Source organism: Sturnira hondurensis, unplaced genomic scaffold (genome assembly GCF_014824575.4).
Source record: "Sturnira hondurensis isolate 20B ecotype Veracruz unplaced genomic scaffold, ASM1482457v3 Scaffold0010128, whole genome shotgun sequence".
Lineage (NCBI taxonomy): Eukaryota > Metazoa > Chordata > Mammalia > Chiroptera > Phyllostomidae > Sturnira > Sturnira hondurensis.
The window spans coordinates 17851723-17870747 of NW_028082759.1; the positions used below are offsets into that span (position 1 = coordinate 17851723).

The 19025-nt window shown below is 49.7% G+C and overlaps 1 protein-coding gene across 2 annotated transcripts in view; it reads left to right on the forward strand.

Moving 5' to 3' along the window:
• MAML3 (mastermind like transcriptional coactivator 3) overlaps nt 1-15161 on the forward strand; it is a 368448-nt gene extending 353287 nt beyond the window's left edge. The window contains exons 3-5 of one of the 2 annotated variants that reach the window (XM_037058494.1): nt 2892-3158; nt 6970-7051; nt 11621-15161. In XM_037058494.1, coding sequence (XP_036914389.1) covers nt 2892-3158; nt 6970-7051; nt 11621-12618 — 1347 coding nt within the window. In that variant the 3' untranslated portion in view covers nt 12619-15161. Of the gene's footprint in view, nt 1-2891; nt 3159-6966; nt 7052-11620 lie in introns of both variants that reach the window. The other variant, XM_037058493.1, reaches the window with a different exon arrangement.
• The last annotated feature ends 3864 nt before the right edge of the window (nt 15162-19025 follow it).

Below are 19025 nucleotides of genomic sequence, written 5' to 3' on the forward strand. Positions count from 1 at the left end.
CGACAGACCGTTGCTCGTTAAGCCCCCTTAGACTGGAGGTTAAAGGCCACCCTGTAATGAGAAACAGCTAATGGGCTCCTCCAGCGCCGAGCGTAAGGTGAGTCATTCGGTGCGTGCTCACACTCTGGAGTACGCGCCAAGGCCGGGCCTCAGGTGTCACTCATCCGCTCTGAGTGCCGAAGAGCCGCTTGGGAGAGGCCTGAGGGTGGCAGTACCTAGGTCCGCGGATGTTTCATCGGGAAGGAAGCCGTTTAGAAATGCTCATAACCCTGCTGCCTCTTAGGTCTTCAGACCTCCAGTGAGAAATCTGAGACAAAACTTTTAGGGGGAATCGTCTGGTGAAAAATATATAACCCTGGAAAGTCATAACCTAACTATCCTTTTGAAAAGGTTTTTTTCTCACTGTGCTTCTTTTAAACTGTTTTTTTACTCATTGATTTTGAGAGAGAGGAAGTGAGAGAGAGAAACATCAATTTGTTCGATGTGTTGTCCCACTCACTCCTGCGTCTTGTGCATGCCCCAACCGAGTGTGGACCCTTCTGTGCAGGGGACACTCCGAACAACTGAGCTACCCAGTCGGGCCCCGGCTCTGCTTCCAAAGTATTTATTTTTGTGGCAGGGAAACAGGGGCCAAAAGTGGCTGGATGTATCAACACTGTCCCAGGGGCTGGGGGAGGGGTGAGGAGGTAGAGAAGGCTGAAAAACCCCATGTCACTACTTACCACTCCTGAGCATGCACCCCAGCTTCCCAGGCAGGTCACACAGGACAAGAATATCTCGAAGTGCACAAAAATAAACAGGGCTGGCCCAGACCAGCCCTCTCATAAAACGAAGCTGTAGAAAACTTTATCTTCCCTTGGCTGTTTTCTTGCCAGCTCTCTCCTTATCAAAACTGGGAAAAATACAGGAGGAAGAAGCCCCGTGTGTCTGTACTTTTGCTGGTTGGTTAGCAGTCCTTCACTGTGTATTTCTTTGTGTTGAGTTGTTTAGCCATTTGTTTCTAAAGGTGACGGGAAACAGCTTTGGCGCATTGAAAGGAGAGACTCAGAAAACAGGTAGCAATACTGAGAGAAAGGAACTATCTTGGTCCCTGCTAGGATATTTTTTTGTCAGTCAAAAATTGAACTGGTAACATAAAGGTTCCTGGCATTTGAAGAGTATAAGGTCTTTTTTAATATAAAATTGCATAGCTCCCTACCTAATAATTGTCTATGTACAGACAAAATACAGAAAGACCAAAAGTTTTATTAACTTCAGCAATAACCCTTGCATTCAAAGAACAGAACATACTCTACATTCTGTTTCAGAGACATGTGGTATAGTTCATCTACAGGCAGTTCTCTGTGCGCTTGGCACCAGGGACCAGTAGCCTGGGGAAGGCCCGTGCCAGTGGGAAGGATGTGAGTTTAGATTCCACCAGTGTTCTGGTTCTGCTAGTTCTGTTCTTTCACTTGTGAACTGTGTGACCTGGGCTTCTATGCCAACCAACCAGAACTTTCTTGGGTTCTGATTTCCCAGGTGAGAGGAGTAATGGTGTTCATTTCGTTTTGTTTTTCGGTTGCTTTGCCTATTCTGTTTGGGTGATGCGGGAGGGATTCATCACTGGAAACCTGGATTAACTGGAAGCAAACATTCTGGGGAATGTTTGGACAGTGCGTGCCGTGATGAGGTATGCACATGGAATGAGCAGGAACGGGAGTGTCTGGGGACCTGATCTTCTGGTCCCACACCCACTCTTCCAATCAGCTCCTTTTCCCTGGTTATCTACATTGTCCACTGTCACGGGGTCCCCTCTGAGCACCATCTCAAGTGGTCACTTACACGGTGTGTAAATAGGTCCCTACCACTCTACCACTAATTCCTTAAGGACCGTCCTTAGAAGTTGCCATCATTTGAATGACTGACACAATTATAGAGGCCAAATTAACCCCACACACACACATTTAAATTAGCCCAGACATACAAGTCTCAATTTATTTTTGAAGATGTTGGGAGATTATATATTTTGGGGCAGCGTAACACGTTCCTGCTTTTCACCATCAGCGACTCTCACTAACAGGATTTGTTTTTTCAACATTTATCAAAGCTTTCAAATGTCGCAGTCACAGTGGACCCCTGTACAACATGGGTCTGGACGGCACAGGCCCTCGGTGTCCCCGGCTCCCTCCCAGTGCTGATTCGACCAACTGGGTCGGAACAGTATCTTCAGTCTGCAGTTGGGAATTTGCAAATATGGATATGTACTGGTCTAGACCATGTAAAGGACTGGAGCGACCACAGATCTCGGTACCCGTGAGGGTCCTGGAACCAATTCCCCACACACTCTGAGGGAAGACTGCAGTCAAGTTTTGAGGAGAGTCAAAAATTATACCTGGATTTTCAAGTGCACAGGGATCAGCGCCCCAAACCCCACATTGTTCGAGGTGCATCTGTAATTAGAATTCCATCAAATAGCAGATCTGTGAATGAATAGATCCCAGCAAACTTCTGCAGATGCCACTCGTGCTCCCTAAGCAGAAGAGACAAGGTCTAAGGACTAAGAGACAAGGTCAGGCTGCCTCTCCAGAGCTACGGTGAGCCCGGCCTAAGGGCTCATTTCCCTGCCTTTGGGAGCACAGAGCCTCAGCTGAGAACCCAGCTCTCATGTCCCTTAGTCCCTTCGGAAACAGAATGGACTTGGTCTCAGACCCCAGCACCACCCTCTACGAGTGCTCCCCTGCAGCCTCTCCAGTCCCACTGTGGTAAGGCCGCCTTTGAGGTCTGCTACGTTTGCATCGAAACAGAATGTGTGCCACCTGGGAGCCCTCAGGGCCCACAGCCAGGGCCTCTGCCCCAGTGCCCTCCCTTCGAACGTGCAGTCACTACATCAGCCTCTCTTTCTGTTGTCCTAGGAGCAGCACCCAGGTGGGCTTCCTCGGGCCACCGGCCCCATGCAGTCCTCCGTGCCCCCAGGCTCAGGCGGCATGGTCTCGGGTGCCGGTCCTGCAGGTCCCGGCTTCCTGGGCAGCCAGCCCCAGGCAGCCATCATGAAACAGATGCTGCTTGACCAGCGGGCCCAGCTGATGGAGCAGCAGAAGCAGCAGTTCCTGCGGGAGCAAAGGCAGCAGCAACAGCAGCAGCAGCAACAGCAGCAGCAGCAGCAGATTCTGGCCGAGCAGGTAACACGCACGCATGGCGTTGGTCCAGTCCTGCAACTTCCCGTGTCCGCGAGGGGCTTGCGGTCTGTGTCCTTTGTCGAGACGTCCACAGTCTAGCATTTCTCGGGATCACAAAAGAACCCACAGAATTTAGACCTTTCAATTAGTTAGCCTTTTCCTTAGAATGAATTAGTTTGTTCTTAAAAAACAGGCTTCGGCCGCCCATTTGAAGGCCCATTTGCCAGAGACACGTGTTGCACTCAAGCCTGGCTCCTTTTCTTCGGGTTTCTGGTACTGGGGTCGGCGTAATCAGCGCAGGTGGCAGGGGGTGGCGCACCTCCTTCTTAAACTCTAATATTTCTAGCAGGAAGAAAAAAGAAAAATAATTCAGAGAACTTCGTCTTTTGAAAGCAAGTGTCGGGAGGAGGGGTGGAAGGGAATTGTACAGACTCGGTCATGAACAATGGAACAAGGACAATGGCAGAATAATAGGGCCCACGGAGCCACCCAGGAACCTGAACTTGAGGTCACAGAAAGGGGGCAAATTTAAGGAAATTCCCAACAGCTCAGGGAATCTTTAAGTTAAAGGAAGACCTAGCACAAAGCCTTACCTTAGGCATCTTTGTCCACCCTCACCGTGTAATTCCTCCAGCTTTGTTCCAGTGTGATTCGTCTTGGTGGTGTTTTGTTTGGTTTGGTTTGGTTTTCAGAGGCCCTGCCTGCTTTCGTGTTACCCCAGGAAGCCTGAGGCCTTCCACGAGAGACCCTCAGGTAGAGCCTGCGGGGTCTGCACAGGGACTCACACGCTTGTATTACAGGAGATGTCAGGTTGTCACCTAAGGCTCAAGACCCCACAGAGCTCTGCCTCACAGTTACTGCCCTTCTGGAATGTTCCTAATAGGGTCAGAACTTTGGAAATGTATTAAGTATTCTCCGCCACCCACCGTGCAGGACACAGATGTGTGGAGACCCCTACTAACCAAGCACTGTAGTTCAAAGTAACACCAGTCATCTTCAGATGGAAAAATTGTACACTACACTTCTGTTCCACTTTTTTGCTTTTGTTCCTGAACAGCTGTGTAATTATCTCCCTTTTTGCCAAGGCCGGTCCACCCCTGACAGCTCTCGTACAAACAAACCTCCATCCCTCTCACCCTGCAGAAGGTGCGTGACAGGGAGCCACACTAAATGTCTCTCCAGTAGTGGTACCCGGAACTGCCTGGGGGAATCCCTCCCTCAGCCAGTCCCAGGAAGTTTCGGGGGTTCCTGTGACTGCGAGTGATGGCCTTTGATACATGTGCTGTGACCAAGACCCAGAGTGGGGTCGGGGTCAGCAGGCAGACCTCAGAGGTGCCAGTGCAGGGATGTGCCCACTCAGCAAGGTGAGCCGACCCTGGACACAAGGAGGAGGCAGAAGACCAGGAGAAGGGCTGCCCCAGGTGACACCCACAGAAAGAGTAGGGGGTCCCTCCCTCACCCAGGACAGGAAGAGATACAAGACTCCTCAGAAGGGACGAGGCAGTGAGAAGTCGCAGAAACAGAAAAATTAGTGCAATTCCTTGGAGACTGCAGGTACCAAGAGGTGACGAGGGACCAAGGAGAGAACAAGGTGCCCCAGAACATGCGCAGTCTCCGGCCTGTGGCATGGATTCAGAAAACCACCTAACCTCGGTCCTCATTAGCCCCTTCACAGGGCTCTTTGAAGGGTCGTGTGGGATAATGTTTGAAAAGCCTTTGGAAACTGCACTTATGTCTATGGGGACCTGTCACATGACCCCAGGGTCACAGAAAAGCTGCAGTCACATGAGCCAGCCATCCTATGGGACTAGCCCACCAGTGACACTGCAAAAAAAAACTCAAGTCACTGCAGCATCTTAGCTGCACAGGATCTCCAGGGGGTCTGCAGGGGGTGGGCTCTCAGCTCCTTGTTGTCAGGACGCACCTTGCCACGTTGACGCCAAGATGGTGTCTTGGTCTTTGCAGTAGCAGAGCTGTCCCCAACACTTCCGATTTTTGCGACAGCATGTTGGAGGCACCTGGCCTTCCTGAAAGGACAGATGAGGGGAAAAAGAAGGATCTGGGGTCTTGCTTCCCTTGGGGAACTTTAAAATAAGTCTTGGGTAGACTTGGAAATCAGAACAGAGCTGGTTGAAAGCAGGGGCAAAGGCAATGTTTAGTGCCACGTCGCCATCCATGTATTCCCCAAAGATCCTCAGGACCTACAATTGTTGAGCTGAAAGAAATATTAGAGATCCTCAAGTCCCTTCATTTTACATGTAAGGAAACGGGACCAGGAGCTGAAGTGACTTAAGGGAGATAACACAGCGTGAGGGGCGGGGCCTCCAGTCTTGGCCCCGCCCCAGCCCTCCCCAGGGAGTGTTTCCGTTGTAAGGGGGACAGCAAGTGGGAAACTTGACTGGAGAAACTTTTATATGCTCGGCCCAAGAATACCCTTATATTGTTTCCTAAAAGATTAGCATGGTTTCTTGTCTACACTTTGTCCACGAAATTCATTACTTTTAGCAGTTTGTGCAAAACACCCGGTAGGCCCCGCAGGATGGGGTTGCCACGGTGCTGGCCGGCCTTGTCGAGAAAAGAGAAAAAAAGGAGAAAATGATAGAGCTGCCCAAGAACAAAAACAAGAGAAAAGATAGAATAAACACGTGTTCAAGAAGCGGTCGATGTGTGTTGTTTTCTAACGAACACTCGAAAGAGCAGGGCCCTTGTTGTGTGTGCTTTGTCGGCCTTGCAGATAAAAGGTGCCTAATGAATATTCAGTAGCTGCCGAAGGAGGTTAAGTGACACGCGGAAGAGGGTCATGCAGCTACCTGATGGCAGAAAAGAACTAAGACCCCTCTCTCTGCTCTCTCCACCTCACTCCTAATCTCTTTCCCTTTCCACGCTCAGCGTGATAATGATCACCACCCGTTCCAGAATATCGGTAATAGCACGAGCAAAGCAGAATCCCCGTGGGTGGAAGAAGAAAGACTCGCCTGCGGGCCTCCTGGCTCCGGGTCCGTGTGGATTCCCACATAATTTCCTTGAGGCAGTCGATGCTGGATATTGCACTTGTGGAGATGGATTTTACAGGCAGGGTGGCCTCGCGGGAATAACATTAGCCTCTTTTACAGCCCCTGAGAATCCCGTCTTCCAATACCCGAAGCGTCTATTTAGGTCATTAAAAATTAGTCGCTTGTCCCTTTGAGCTCAGTCCCCACCATGCTAAGGAAAACATGCAGGCTGATGTTGGAAAGTCAGAGTCAAAGCTGCCGCCAGCCCGTGTGCACAAGAGGCATGAACGAGTATGCCCCCAGCAGCAATATTTGGGACGGCCCCAAACTGGAAATTAGTGACCATCACTAGCAGGACAGCTTAATCAGTTGTGATGTTAATAGGGTGGAATACTCTCAACAGTGAGAAGGCATGCACATGGCTGAATCTCACAAATATTGTGAACCCAAGAAGCCCGACACCAAAAGTAGACACAAACACATTGTACACGTCCATTGTATGAAATACAAAAGCAGCCATGCCCTATCGGTGTAGTTAGGTCGGGCGGTGGTTCCCCGGGGTCAGATGAAGGGTAAAGACTGGCCAAAGGGGCTCCTGACGACGTTCTGTGTCTCTATCGAGATGCTGCTTCCAGGAGTGTGTTCACCTGTGAAAACCCATCAAGCTGTACACTTTGCTTTGTCCGCTCGCCTCTCTGCATGTTACCCTTCAACACAAAGCCTGGCCTGGGAAGAGACCCTGCCTCCCCAGTGCAGCAGGCTGTGGAACTGCGCGCACGGCCCCCTCTCACCTCTGCCCGTCTTGCCCTCTGTTCCAGCAGCTGCAGCAGTCCCACCTACCCCGGCCGCACCTCCAGCCGCAGCGGAACCCGTACCCAGTGCAGCAGGTCAATCAGTTTCAAGGTGAGGCCTGCGGAGCCGGTAACCTCTCCTGTGCTGTGTTCCTGTCAGGGAACGTTAAGAATGTTTAAGAACTGAGAGTACCAACCAATCCAAATGAATTCCTCGGGTCCCAGAGAACTTCTGGTGGGGTCAGGGAGGGGTTGGGGGGCTGGGAGGCGGAGGCAGCTGTTCTTTGCCGAAAGTACAGAAGCATTTCCATAGTCCAACCAATAAGAGCGTGCCGGTGCTCGCTGGCCCACTGTCAGTGTTGCTGACCTTGGGGTCATCATCTCAGTGACCGAGGGAGAGGCTGGGGATGGGGAAAGCGTGTACCGTATCTTTCTTGCTAACCCCAGTGGACTGTCTGGCCAAAGCCTTCACTTCCTACTGCCCACGTGGGAGCTACTCTGGCTCTCAGCAACCGCTAATCTCTCCTGACTACATAAAACAAAATAGGGACAGTGGGACGACCTCGGTCCTGCTGCGCTTTGCAGAAATCCCAGATCGTGGCCCCCACATGACACGTGCACATGGGTGCACCGGAGTTCATTCTTTTGCCAAGTAGGAGGGCCATTCAAATATCATTCTTTCCACGTCCAATGAAGAGAGCCCCTGATGGTCTCGTGTGGGGTGGAGGGTGGCCCTGCAGACCCTTCCCAGCCTGTTCACATGGAAGCTCCAGGGGCCCCACAACAGATGGGAATTAGAAATCCTAATTCCCATCGCCTCCTTTTTTCATAGGACCTCACTCAAAGCATCCTAAGTTCTCACAGTTGCCCATCCCTTTGTGAATCTGTCGGTAGCTGTGAAGCACTGTGCCCAGAAATAGGCATATGTGAAAATATATTACGTTTCACAAGGGCTACACCCCTCCATAGACTGCGGGTGGAATGGGATCTAGGGGGTAACATCTTTCAGTCTTTGATGACGACACACAAATAGGTTATGAAGACAGTGCAACCAGCCATAGCCAACATTTTTAAAATGCAATATGGTAGGAAAGAAACTGAGTGTTTCATGATCAGGGAAACTCGTGTTCCTGCTCTACTTGTGCAGGTGTGTGTGCCGGCCTGTGCACTGTGAGTTGAGCTTTAAGGTCTGAAAGCCACTGACGTTCACAGCCGGTTTCACTGAAGACAGCCCGTGAGCACGCTGACACCAGAGTGGCTGCCACTCCCTTCCACGTGACCCAGAGAAGGACAGAAGAAACTGGGCTGCCCACAGGTGTTCCCTGCATGACATCAGTGCCAGTGCTCTCACTTGGTCATGGGTGAGGAGGGGTGGAAAATACCCACTGCTACGTGGGTAGTCTTCGTCGCAGACACAGGGCCCTCCTCTGTTCCCATAGTTCTCACACTTCACCTGCATCAGCACCCCCAGCAGAGCCCGTTAAAACACAGACAGCCCACCCACCCCTCGGGGTTTGTCACTCAGGAGGTCTCTAGTGGGACCTGAGAATTCACATCTTAACAGGTTCCCAGGAGTTGCCGCTGCTGGCAGGAAGTACCTCCCTTTGAGAACTGGAGCTTTTTGTCATGATCTAATTAAAAACATGAAATCTGATAGACTTGGCCTAGTGTCCATTGGGTCTTCTAGGTTCACACCTCATTTGCTATTTTCTGGAATAGGGGGACACGCCAAAATTTAATAACTCCTCTGTATTATGTATTTTGAATGCTTTGTTTCCACTCTAATAAAAGTTCTACTCTGAATTTCTCTGAAACCTCCAAGTACAGGTAATAAACCTAAAAATTTAGCTACACTTAAGCTCAACAACCAGTGTGTTCCTGAGCTGAAGTATACATATATTATTTTTTATTATTTTCAGTGTTTTCATCTATTTACTAACACCCTAGATCTCACAATGTTATGTATCTGGGAAAATAGCAGATCGATAGACGAGAATGACGTCCTTGGAGAGAAGTTCTGGTGGGAGGAATGTGTGTGAGAACCTCCCCATCTCAAAGGTTTTAACAACTGGCTTTCTCTCACTGAGCCCTGTGTCTCCGGGCAATGTTACGTGCCTATGAGGAAATGCTTCTTTTTCACAAATGCAGGCATCCATGAGTGAAAGTAGAACCTGATCCTTTNGTGTTTTCATCTATTTACTAACACCCTAGATCTCACAATGTTATGTATCTGGGAAAATAGCAGATCGATAGACGAGAATGACGTCCTTGGAGAGAAGTTCTGGTGGGAGGAATGTGTGTGAGAACCTCCCCATCTCAAAGGTTTTAACAACTGGCTTTCTCTCACTGAGCCCTGTGTCTCTGGGCAATGTTACGTGCCTATGAGGAAATGCTTCTTTTTCACAAATGCAGGCATCCGTGAGTGAAAGTAGAACCTGACCCTTTTAGGGAAAAATTTTGTATTATCCTCTCTGTTAGAATATGGAAGGCTGTCTAGGACTTTGTGATGTTAACGCAAGAAAGTAGACAAGAAAGTTAATTTCTACAGTGTCTCACAGTATTATCTGTTTTAGATACAAAGAAAGGAGAAAAAGTAGTCTGTTAACATATGTAGTAATCAGGTAAAGGCAAGTTAATTCTTTGGATACATTCGAATTTTTCCCTGTGTTTGTTTAAAATTACTGATGGCAAAAAAATCCCTAGATTAATAAAATGCTTATTGTTATCCTTGAAAATATGATGCCGACTGCTGATTTTAAAATGCCTTCTTCCATAAGATTTACACCCAGATAGCACAGCCATTTATACTAAGTAAAAATAAAGGTTGGCTTGGATCCATCTTTTCATACCTCTTAAAAGGCAGTGCAGCATTTCTGCCCGCTTCATCAAGGAACCTGCTCCTAATTCAGAAACCTAGTCCACAGGATGCCCAGGCCTCGGCAGGGCTGTTACATGCAAGCAATAAAATGCCCCGTGATACTGACGTCTTCTTCCCCTGTTTCCAGCAGCCCTGCAGCCTGTGTGTGTGATGTGGGTCTATCTGATCAGCGTCTGAGTCAGCAATATTTTTCCTGTACATTTTTAAATAAACAACTCAAACCCCATTCCACTGCGGTCCATCAGATTGGCCAAGCAGTCGATACAAATGTCGCCGTTAAGGTCACAAAACTTCATAACAAGATTACAAGTTACACTCTATGCTCCCACCTGGTATTCAGTCAGGAACTTTTGATTTTTTAAGAAATCACTTAGATGTAATTAAGCTCAAAACACACACACAAAGGAAACATTTCTAAGGATCGGCCCTGGATCTTCCCGCCTTCCCCACAGCGGCCGTGCCATTTTTCAATGCAGAATGGTATTGATCTCTAGCCTCAGAAACTTAAATCATAATCAAAATTCTTATAATTTTCTTTCTTAAAGGAAGAAATAATATATGGAGACATATTGGCTGCCCAGAAATCAATGCCCCCATCAGGAAGACAAAAACACACTTCAGGGATCTGCCAAGGTGCCAGGCTTAACAAGCTTACACCATTCTCATCTGGTTTCTCATCTCAGTTCCAGGGAGGGTCCAATTTGCTTATAGCATCGATTGGCTCCCATGCTGCATCTTTTTTAAATGTCCAGGAAAAGAAACTATTTTTCTTTGTCTCATAGAGTTAATCATTAGCAGGGAAAGTCCACTGTGGCTCCTCCTAGTCCCTTCCAGCCTTGACTGGGATTCGAAGGGTGACTTTGCTCTTCTCCTGGCTGGTCTGGAGATTTCCTGGGAACTTGGGAAGAAGGACTCACTCAAATGACTTGGCACTCCTATGAATAATGTTGGCTCATATTCTGGCCAACATTAAAACTCGCCTAGCAATCTGCTAAGAGCCATACTCATTGCTGATTTCAAGGGGTGGACTTCACTGGAGAAAGCCATCAAATTTACTGCCAAGTAGCAAGTCTCAGGGTGCTTTCTTTTTCCAGCTCAGAAAGCCAGCCAGTGGCACGCACCGTTACGTTATGATTTAGAGAATCTGGAGCATGTGGAAATCTACGGAGTGGGTCAAAAAAAAAAAAAAAACTCAAGTGTCAAAGTAGCTTCTTAGTAGAAGCAATGGCCTTTAACCTAACAAATCCTACTCAAGTCTTAGGGGAAATTAGTGTAATAATGGTTTTCACTGACAGCATTCTCTACTGAACCACGGCCCCCTTCACAGAGTACGCACAGGGGCTGCCATTCCTTCCGAATTCAGTCCAGGAGGTGAGTTTCCTCTCACCTGCAAGAAAAAGGGTATCTAATTGGGTGAGGGCGGCATCACATCAAGAAACAAAAAAAAGTTTGCTTCTGAAATGTGAACAAAAATGACAGGTGAAATGTTAACTACCGAAGCGTGTGCACACAGGATCTCCATTGATGTGTGTCCGTTTATATGTAAACCACAGCCATAGTTATCTTTGGGGGGTGGGAACCTGGGTGACCAGTCTTCGTCTTTGTGCTTATGAATAGTTTCCAAACTTTTCACGATCAGCGTTTGTTGCAAGCAGAAAAAAAATGATTGTTTTTATTCAGGATTATCAGAGTAGATGCTTTTATATAAAAGGATGCTGTCACTCCCAAAGAAAATCCCAGCACCGGGTCCCAGTACGTGGCGTACGGAGAAGAGTGAGCCGTGTGTGTTCTTTCTCGCCGCAGGTTCTCCGCAAGAGATAGCAGCCGCGCGCAGCCAAGCGGCCCTCCAGAGCATGCGGTCGTCGCGGCTGATGGCACAGAACGCAGGCATGATGGGAATGGGACCCTCTCAGAACCCAGGGACAATGGCCACCGCCGCTGCCCAGTCAGAGATGGGACTGGCCCCTTACAACACCACGCCGACCAGCCAACCGGGAATGTACAGCATGAGCCCAGGAATGACCCAGATGTTGCAACACCCAAACCAAAGTGGCATGAGTGTCACACACAACCCAGCCCAGGGGCCGAGGCAGCCCGCCTCCGGGCAGGGGGTCGGGCTGGTGAGCGGATTTAGTCAGAACATGCTGGTGAACTCAGCCGTGACCCAGCAGCACCAGCAGATGAAAGGGCCGGTGGCCCAGGCCTTGCCAAGGCCCCAGGGCCCGCCGCGGCTGCAGAGCATTATGGGAACGGTGCAGCAGGGAGCCCAGAGCTGGCAGCAGAGGAGCTTACAGGGGATGCCCGGGAGGACTAGTGGGGAACTAGGGTCATTCAGCAATGGTGCCGGCTACTCGCTCCAAGCCGGCCAGCCGAGGCTGACCAAGCAGCACTTCCCACAGGGACTGAGCCAGGTCATGGACGCTAACACTGGTGTGGTGAGGACCCTCAACCCGGCTGCCATGGGTCGGCAAATGATGCCCCCGCTCCCGGGGCAGCAAGGGACCAGCCAGGCCAGGCCGATGGTCATTTCTGGCCTAAGCCAGGGCATCCCTGGCATGCCTGTGTTCGGCCAGCCCCCGGCTCAGCAGCAGATGCCCAGTGGCAGCTTTGCTCCAGGCGGCCAGAGCCAGGCCTATGAGCGGAGCGCGCCTCAAGACATGTCCTACAGCTACGGCGGCGAAGCAGCCGGGGCTTCCTTCCCTGGCCTCGCGGACAGTGCCGATCTCGTGGACTCCATCATCAAAGGTGGGCCGGGGGATGAGTGGATGCAGGAGCTGGATGAGCTGTTTGGAAACCCCTAGTGGAGCGGGACCCCACGAGCCACAACTCCAGTGGTGAGAGCGTACCACGGGCGGGCAAACAAACAGGATGTGAACCCATCCTCGTTTTTTGTTTTTTTGACCCACGTAAACTGAGCAAAACCGTGGCGGGCTGAGAGTGGAAGATCCAGGTGCCAATCCGCAGCCCCGTGGGGCCTCATTTCACCTGATTTTCACACCACAGACGAGACAGGAGACCCTGCAGATCCCTGCTGCAAGAGAGAGAGACAGCAGAGGCGGGCAGGGAAGACAAACCTGAGCCCCCCCGCTAGGCACACCCTGTAGTCGATCACGTGGTCCAGCCAGAGCTGCTCCAGCCCCGAACAACTGCTGCCCAAGGCACGGCGTCCATCAGCCCCCCACGGCCCAGGTGTGGACACTGCAGCTTTGGCGACACAGGAGACAGAGCCTCGGGCGGGGGAGCCCCACAGAGCCTGCTGGGTGGTTGTGCAGGCCGAGAGCACAGGTCAGAAGTGTGCTGAGTTCTGGCTGGAAACAGATGTCAGGCTTCCAGACCTGTGACTGGATGTGGAGGACAGTCACGAAGACTGGCGGGATGTCACAGGGAGACTACCCAGGATCCTCCAGGCCTGTCCCCTGCCCTGCGATGACCCTCAGGAATGTCAGAGGCGTTCCTTTGGCTGCCTCACAAAGAGAGCCAAGGGAGCTGGGAGGAGGGTCTGTCCTACAGTCCTGGGGCAGCCCTCTGCTGGTGGCCATGGTGGCCACTGCCCCACGTGGTTGGGGAGCCCAGTAAGATGGTGGCACATCAAGGCAGTTCCCATCCACTTGTAGCACCACAGGGCAGGGGGACCCTGGTGGATGCTGTGTGCCTACCCGCATGTCCACCTTCTGCTCCATCCCTGCCTTCGTCCCTCCTATGTCCATCCCAGCATCCTTGCTTCTCATCACAGGTGAATTCCAAGAAGAAATAAAGCTTTTTGTCTCTAGGGAGCCCAAGGCAGAGTTGAAATGAACGCAAGAAGAATTTCGACAATGCCTGCAATGTCAAGGCGACACTGGAGTGTTCTTTCTCTCCTACGTGTGGAGCTGAATGGAAAGTCTCTGCCGGGAACCGAGCAGGCTGCTCCAATGCTCAACAGTGGGTTCACACACACCACGTCCGACACGAACGGTGGGCCCAGAGGGGGCCAGCCTGGAGGTCTCCTGCTCCGGCTCCCTTCAGGGAATGCTCTAAAATCAGCCTTGCCCTTGCTCACCACAACGACAAATCTAAACCCCTGAGAGATGAGACGCTGAAAAATCAATTACTCTACCTTACACACTCTGGTGACAAAGAGGAGGAAGACACAGTTCCTTCCACACGGGCGAAGCAATCCACTTCAAAAGTCCTGTACAGTCCTTCTCCGTGTGACTCACTCAACTCTGCCCTGACCGAAGTCTGCCCCAGGCATGGACGAGCTCTGTGATTGTCACCTCTTTTTGACAAGGACTTACCTTTATGTCCTGCTGCCCCTCCCACTGTCCTGTTTCGAGGCCATGTGGCATCAGTATTGTCCCACGTGAGTGAGAGTGACGTGTGCTTTTCTCCTCCCTCCCTCCCTCCCACGTCCAAAAGGCTGGCTCCCTTCCGGGCAGTCACATGTAACTCGCCACACCAGAGCCCGGCCTGGAGACTGTGGGGAAGTGGACAGGCTGCCCTGGGGGAAGGTTCTGAGAAGGGGGATTCCATGGAAGGCTGAGGGTAGAGGATGTAGGGGAGGCAGGCAGGCAAACACTGCCTTGCCTTGCTCCCCAGGTCCTCAGCTTGCAGAGCTAGTGAGCGAGGAGCAGGATGGAGTGGGGAGAGGCGGCCAGGCAGCCGAGAGTCCAGGTGGCCGAGAGCCCAGGCAGGGGCCGCGTCTCTCTGGGAAGAGGTGTTAGTAGGGTGACCACGAGCACCCTGCCTGGGAGGGAGCTGCCAGGGAAACTCCTGAGTGGAAACAGATGAAAACCAAAAAAAAAAATGTAAGCAAACAAGACAGTAGATAATTACCTTTTTCTGAAAGGTACAGGAAATAAGTATATAAGCAACGATGAGAAGCTAGAGGAGGCTGTTGGGAGAGTGGCTGTGTTACCTTTTAAAAGCTTCCTCCAAACGCTCAGTCCTGGGACCAACTAAATAGAGAGTAGATTTTAATAACGTTGTTTTGTTTTTGTTTTTACTACGGTGCTGATGTATATGTAATGTCTAAAGAAGTTATCTGTAAATAAGTTTTTACAATATGGCAGATATCACTGGGTCTACTATCTGTAAAAAATATATACATATAAATATATATATACTGTTTGTTTAAAATAGAGTATTTTTATTTCATTCCTTAACTCATCATCACAGCAGTGGTATTGCACTTCAGATGACATCTAATTACTAATTTGTACTGTATGACCTACGGCAACTTGCTCCATTTTATTCAGATTTTTCTAGTTTTCTCTTTTTACTTTGTACATTGAGCATTGCTTATTTCCTTTTAAGAAATGTACAGGACTCTTAAATGTAGAAATGAAGTGATGTTGACATACTACTTTTAAAGAAAAAAACAAATAAAAGATTGTTATCTGAATCAACCCAAAGTCTCGTTTATTTTTGGACTGTCACTGAATCCCGAACCTTAATTAAGCAGCTATATTATGCCTGGGTTTTAACTGATTAACTGCAGTCCTGGTCTCAAATTTTTGGTATCATTATTTAAACATTTATATAACGGTAGAGAGCAATCCATCATTCACAGCCTTTTTAATCCAACCACAAGCTAAAGTGTTCTGAATCGGCACGAGGAGATGTGGCAGAGGGGACAGAGAAAGCCACCTTTGAAGGGACTGGAAGTCCGGCTGTGCATTCAGCACCGTAACAATTCAAATCCACCTGGTTCATTCAGAAGACTTGGGGAAATGACAGTAAAAATTTTATTTTTAAAAGAAATGGTAAGAAAACTAAAGGAATATACTGGGGCGAGGGGAGTAACAAAGGTTTCAGCTCCCCTGGAGAGAACCCTGTCCAACCATGCACATGCACACACACAGGTGCCTTACTTCTTCCAGCCCTTCTGGGCCAGGGCCTGGCTTAGCCCGAACCCAGCCACAAAGAGTTCAAGTGCTTGGACAGGCCCCTCCTCACTTGTGCAGGAGGGTGAGAGACTCTCCCTCCCACACACACACACACACACAGGACTTATGTTCCAGAGCGCCCCCTGCAGGATCAAGCAGTGGCCGGGACTCTGCCTGAAGTCACCCCCTTGCTGGGCTTCTTCCCCTTCTGTGCGCTGTCTCCACCACTCCCTTTGTTTCCCATCCTGGGAGCTCGTAGTTAACCACTCCCACACTTGTGACTCCACCCCTTTGCTTCTAGAAGACCTGACCTGAGGCCACTTTAGGAGAGTCAAAAAGTGATCCAAAACAGTGGTGATTTCCAATACATACAAACCAAGAGAGCATGAACTGAACCGTGGAAGAGGAGGCCAGTCCTACCACGGTGGAGGTGTGGGGAGGCTGCGACCAGAAGGACGAGCATGCAGCTCTGAGAAGGGCTGAGTGCTCCTCATTCTGAGTAGTTACAACCACATCTTCGATTTACATGAAACTGTGTTCTGCACCGGACGAATGGAATACATATCTCCCTTAAAACGACTTTTTGATGTGTAACCGTATTGACCTGTATAAAATCCCAAAGCCCTAAGTGGGTGATGAGGACAGACGGAGGGAGGGCATAACCTCTATCCAGGAAGTCAGCGGGCATCTGCTCACCCAGTGAGAAAGATGTATTTTGTTCCTGAAAATCAAGGAACATTCGGGAGCACTGGATGAGCCATTTCAGCCTCTGACTGGTCTTTTCCAGAAACACTGGAGGGACATAAAGGTGAAAAACCAATCACCTGGCACTTTCCCTTATAAATGACTTTGTTGGCCACACCCACCTCCAACCCTGCAGAGAAAAGTGGGGAGGAAAAATGTCTGTTGTACAACCAGTCCTCTCTATCTTTCTATTTTCTTTTTCATTTTTCCTTCTCCTTTTCTCATCAGTTTTCTCCTCTAATCCCTTTTCCTTTTGGATTTAAGCTCTAAGGGCATTAGATTTCCTTTCTGGCGGATTCTGGACAAGCTACCACGGACACCTATCTGGTTTCCTACGGCAGATGGAGGTAATTAAGGCAGCATCCACATGCGTGGGACTCACGCGCCCGTGCCCCACCCAGGATGGCTGCTGGGCCAGGCCCGACTGACCCTGGGGCTCCACAGATCCCTCAGCTCCCACGTCAAGCACATGGCGCTTCAGAGCTACCTGCTTGCAGGATTTAGCTTGGCTTCACTTTTTAAGGGCTTTTTTTGTGCGTGCGAGCATCTTCAAGAAAAAATTATAAAACTAGAAAATAAATACACTTAGCAACTCAAAAATTGTCAACACTTTGCCAGATCACATGCTTAGTTTGCAGAACCATTTTCAAAGTTGTCCACAGTCCGGCCAGTTCAGCCCCCACCTCTCAGCCTGCAGCTCCGAAGAGTTAGGACATTCCATCCCCGGCCTCACTGCCACGATCCCACCTAAAATAAGCAACACTCATTCCCTGAGCACCTCCCTCTCACTTTGTCCGTAAATCGTCCCAACTGCCTTCCCACTGTCTCCCGTAGCTGTGTTGTTCTAACCAGGATGTGACCGAGGATCCGGCATTGCCATTTGGTTTCTATGCCTCTTTCAGCCTCTTTTAAGGCAGAAAAGGTCCTCGCCATCCCTTGTTCATGCCAGTGACTTTTTGAAGCAATAAACCTGACTTCTAAAAATAAAATCAGCCAATTTACTAATAGGCAAAAGATCCATTTGTAACTGTCAAAGAGATCGGACATTCCCATCTCCCCAGCCATTGTGTTTGCTCCCTGTAGCCAAATTTGTAGGAATTAAAATGATGAAGAGGTTGCCTTGGTGACAATAGAATTAGAACAAAGGAAGTAAATTCTGTAGTTGAGATGTCTGAAGACACAAAGCTCAACATTGTGGTACACCCAGCTTCTCTTTCCACGCAGTGTTCAACCAAACTCTGTGTATGTGTTTATGATTTAAATCGTTTCCATTTAGATGCAAAACAGAAGTTGCTTAAAAACCCCCCAATGTAAGATTTGAACAGTTGGGTTCCCCCCCCCCACTTCTGAAGGCTATGATTATGCAGTAATTGTGTTCTGGGGTCAAACGTTTGCACTCCCTCTCTTGTCTTCAGTGTAGAAAACAATTAAAATGTCACAAGTCACCGTAACTGATCAGAATGCCAAAAAAGTAGGAAGACCACAGAATCAGCTCATTTGAGAACATTAGCCCCATTTTATCTATGAGGACAGGGAGGCAGAGCTGGAGGGGCGTGGCCTGCCCCCCCCCAGCCCTGCCCTCTCAGCTGCCCCCCCACCCCCAGGAGGTGCTTGTTGGGAGCCTGACTGCAAAAGAGGGGCCACAGAGCTTGTACCCAGGTAGCTCTGTTCCCAGACCAAATGTTCTCAGAGATGTTGGGACATCTAGTACTAGTATTTGGGGTGCAAAAGGTGGCCACGGCCTTGTCCCCTCCTATTCTGGAAACACTGGTGGTTTCAATGTCCGTATTTCTTTTTCTATTAACCCCAGCCTTTGTAACTTCCTTTGTACCCACCAAAAAGGGAAGTCCCAATAAACAGGTTCTTGCAGATATCCACACAAGATTCAAAGCATCCAGTTTCTTTGGAAAAAGGGACAGAGAGCTCTTTCCCCAATGTGAGGTTATATGCTCATAATCCCACTTCCCTAAGGCCCCTGAGTTCTGGGAGGTGGACTCATTCCCATTTTAGAGATGAGGAAAGTGAAGGCCATTTGCAACTAACTGTGCCAGCCAGTGACTGCACATAAGCTCACAACAGCCACCGGCCCCAAGCCCCACATGAGATAGAAAGTGCATCCAAACCCAGCCCAGAACCTCCAGCTGTGACCGTGACCCATAAAGTTCATTTTCACAGTCAGATTTGTTTTGTGTGATTAGCTGGTAACTCTCTTCTCTGGCTAATCTATCTGTTGCTTTCCTGCCACCAACGAAGGGGGCTCAGCGGCCTGTCAGCCTCTGTCTGGAACTTTCCATGGAGAGAGCAACAGTGTCGGAGATGGGTGATGGCAGTGGCCAAAGAAAGCCTTGCACACAGGTCAGGCGGCTGCCCACAGGACGAAGGCTCAGCACTTGTCCACTGAAGATCCTGCTGTACCCCCTCAGTGCAAAACTTCAGTTCTTAAAGAGGAAATCTACTCTCTACAGGGTGTGTTTCTGCCCTGGCTCGTGTGGATCAGTGGACTGAGCACCGGTCTATGAACTGAAAGGTCACCGGTTCAATTCCCAGTCAGGGCACAAGCCTGGGTTGTGGACCAGGTCTCCAGTAGGGGGAATGTG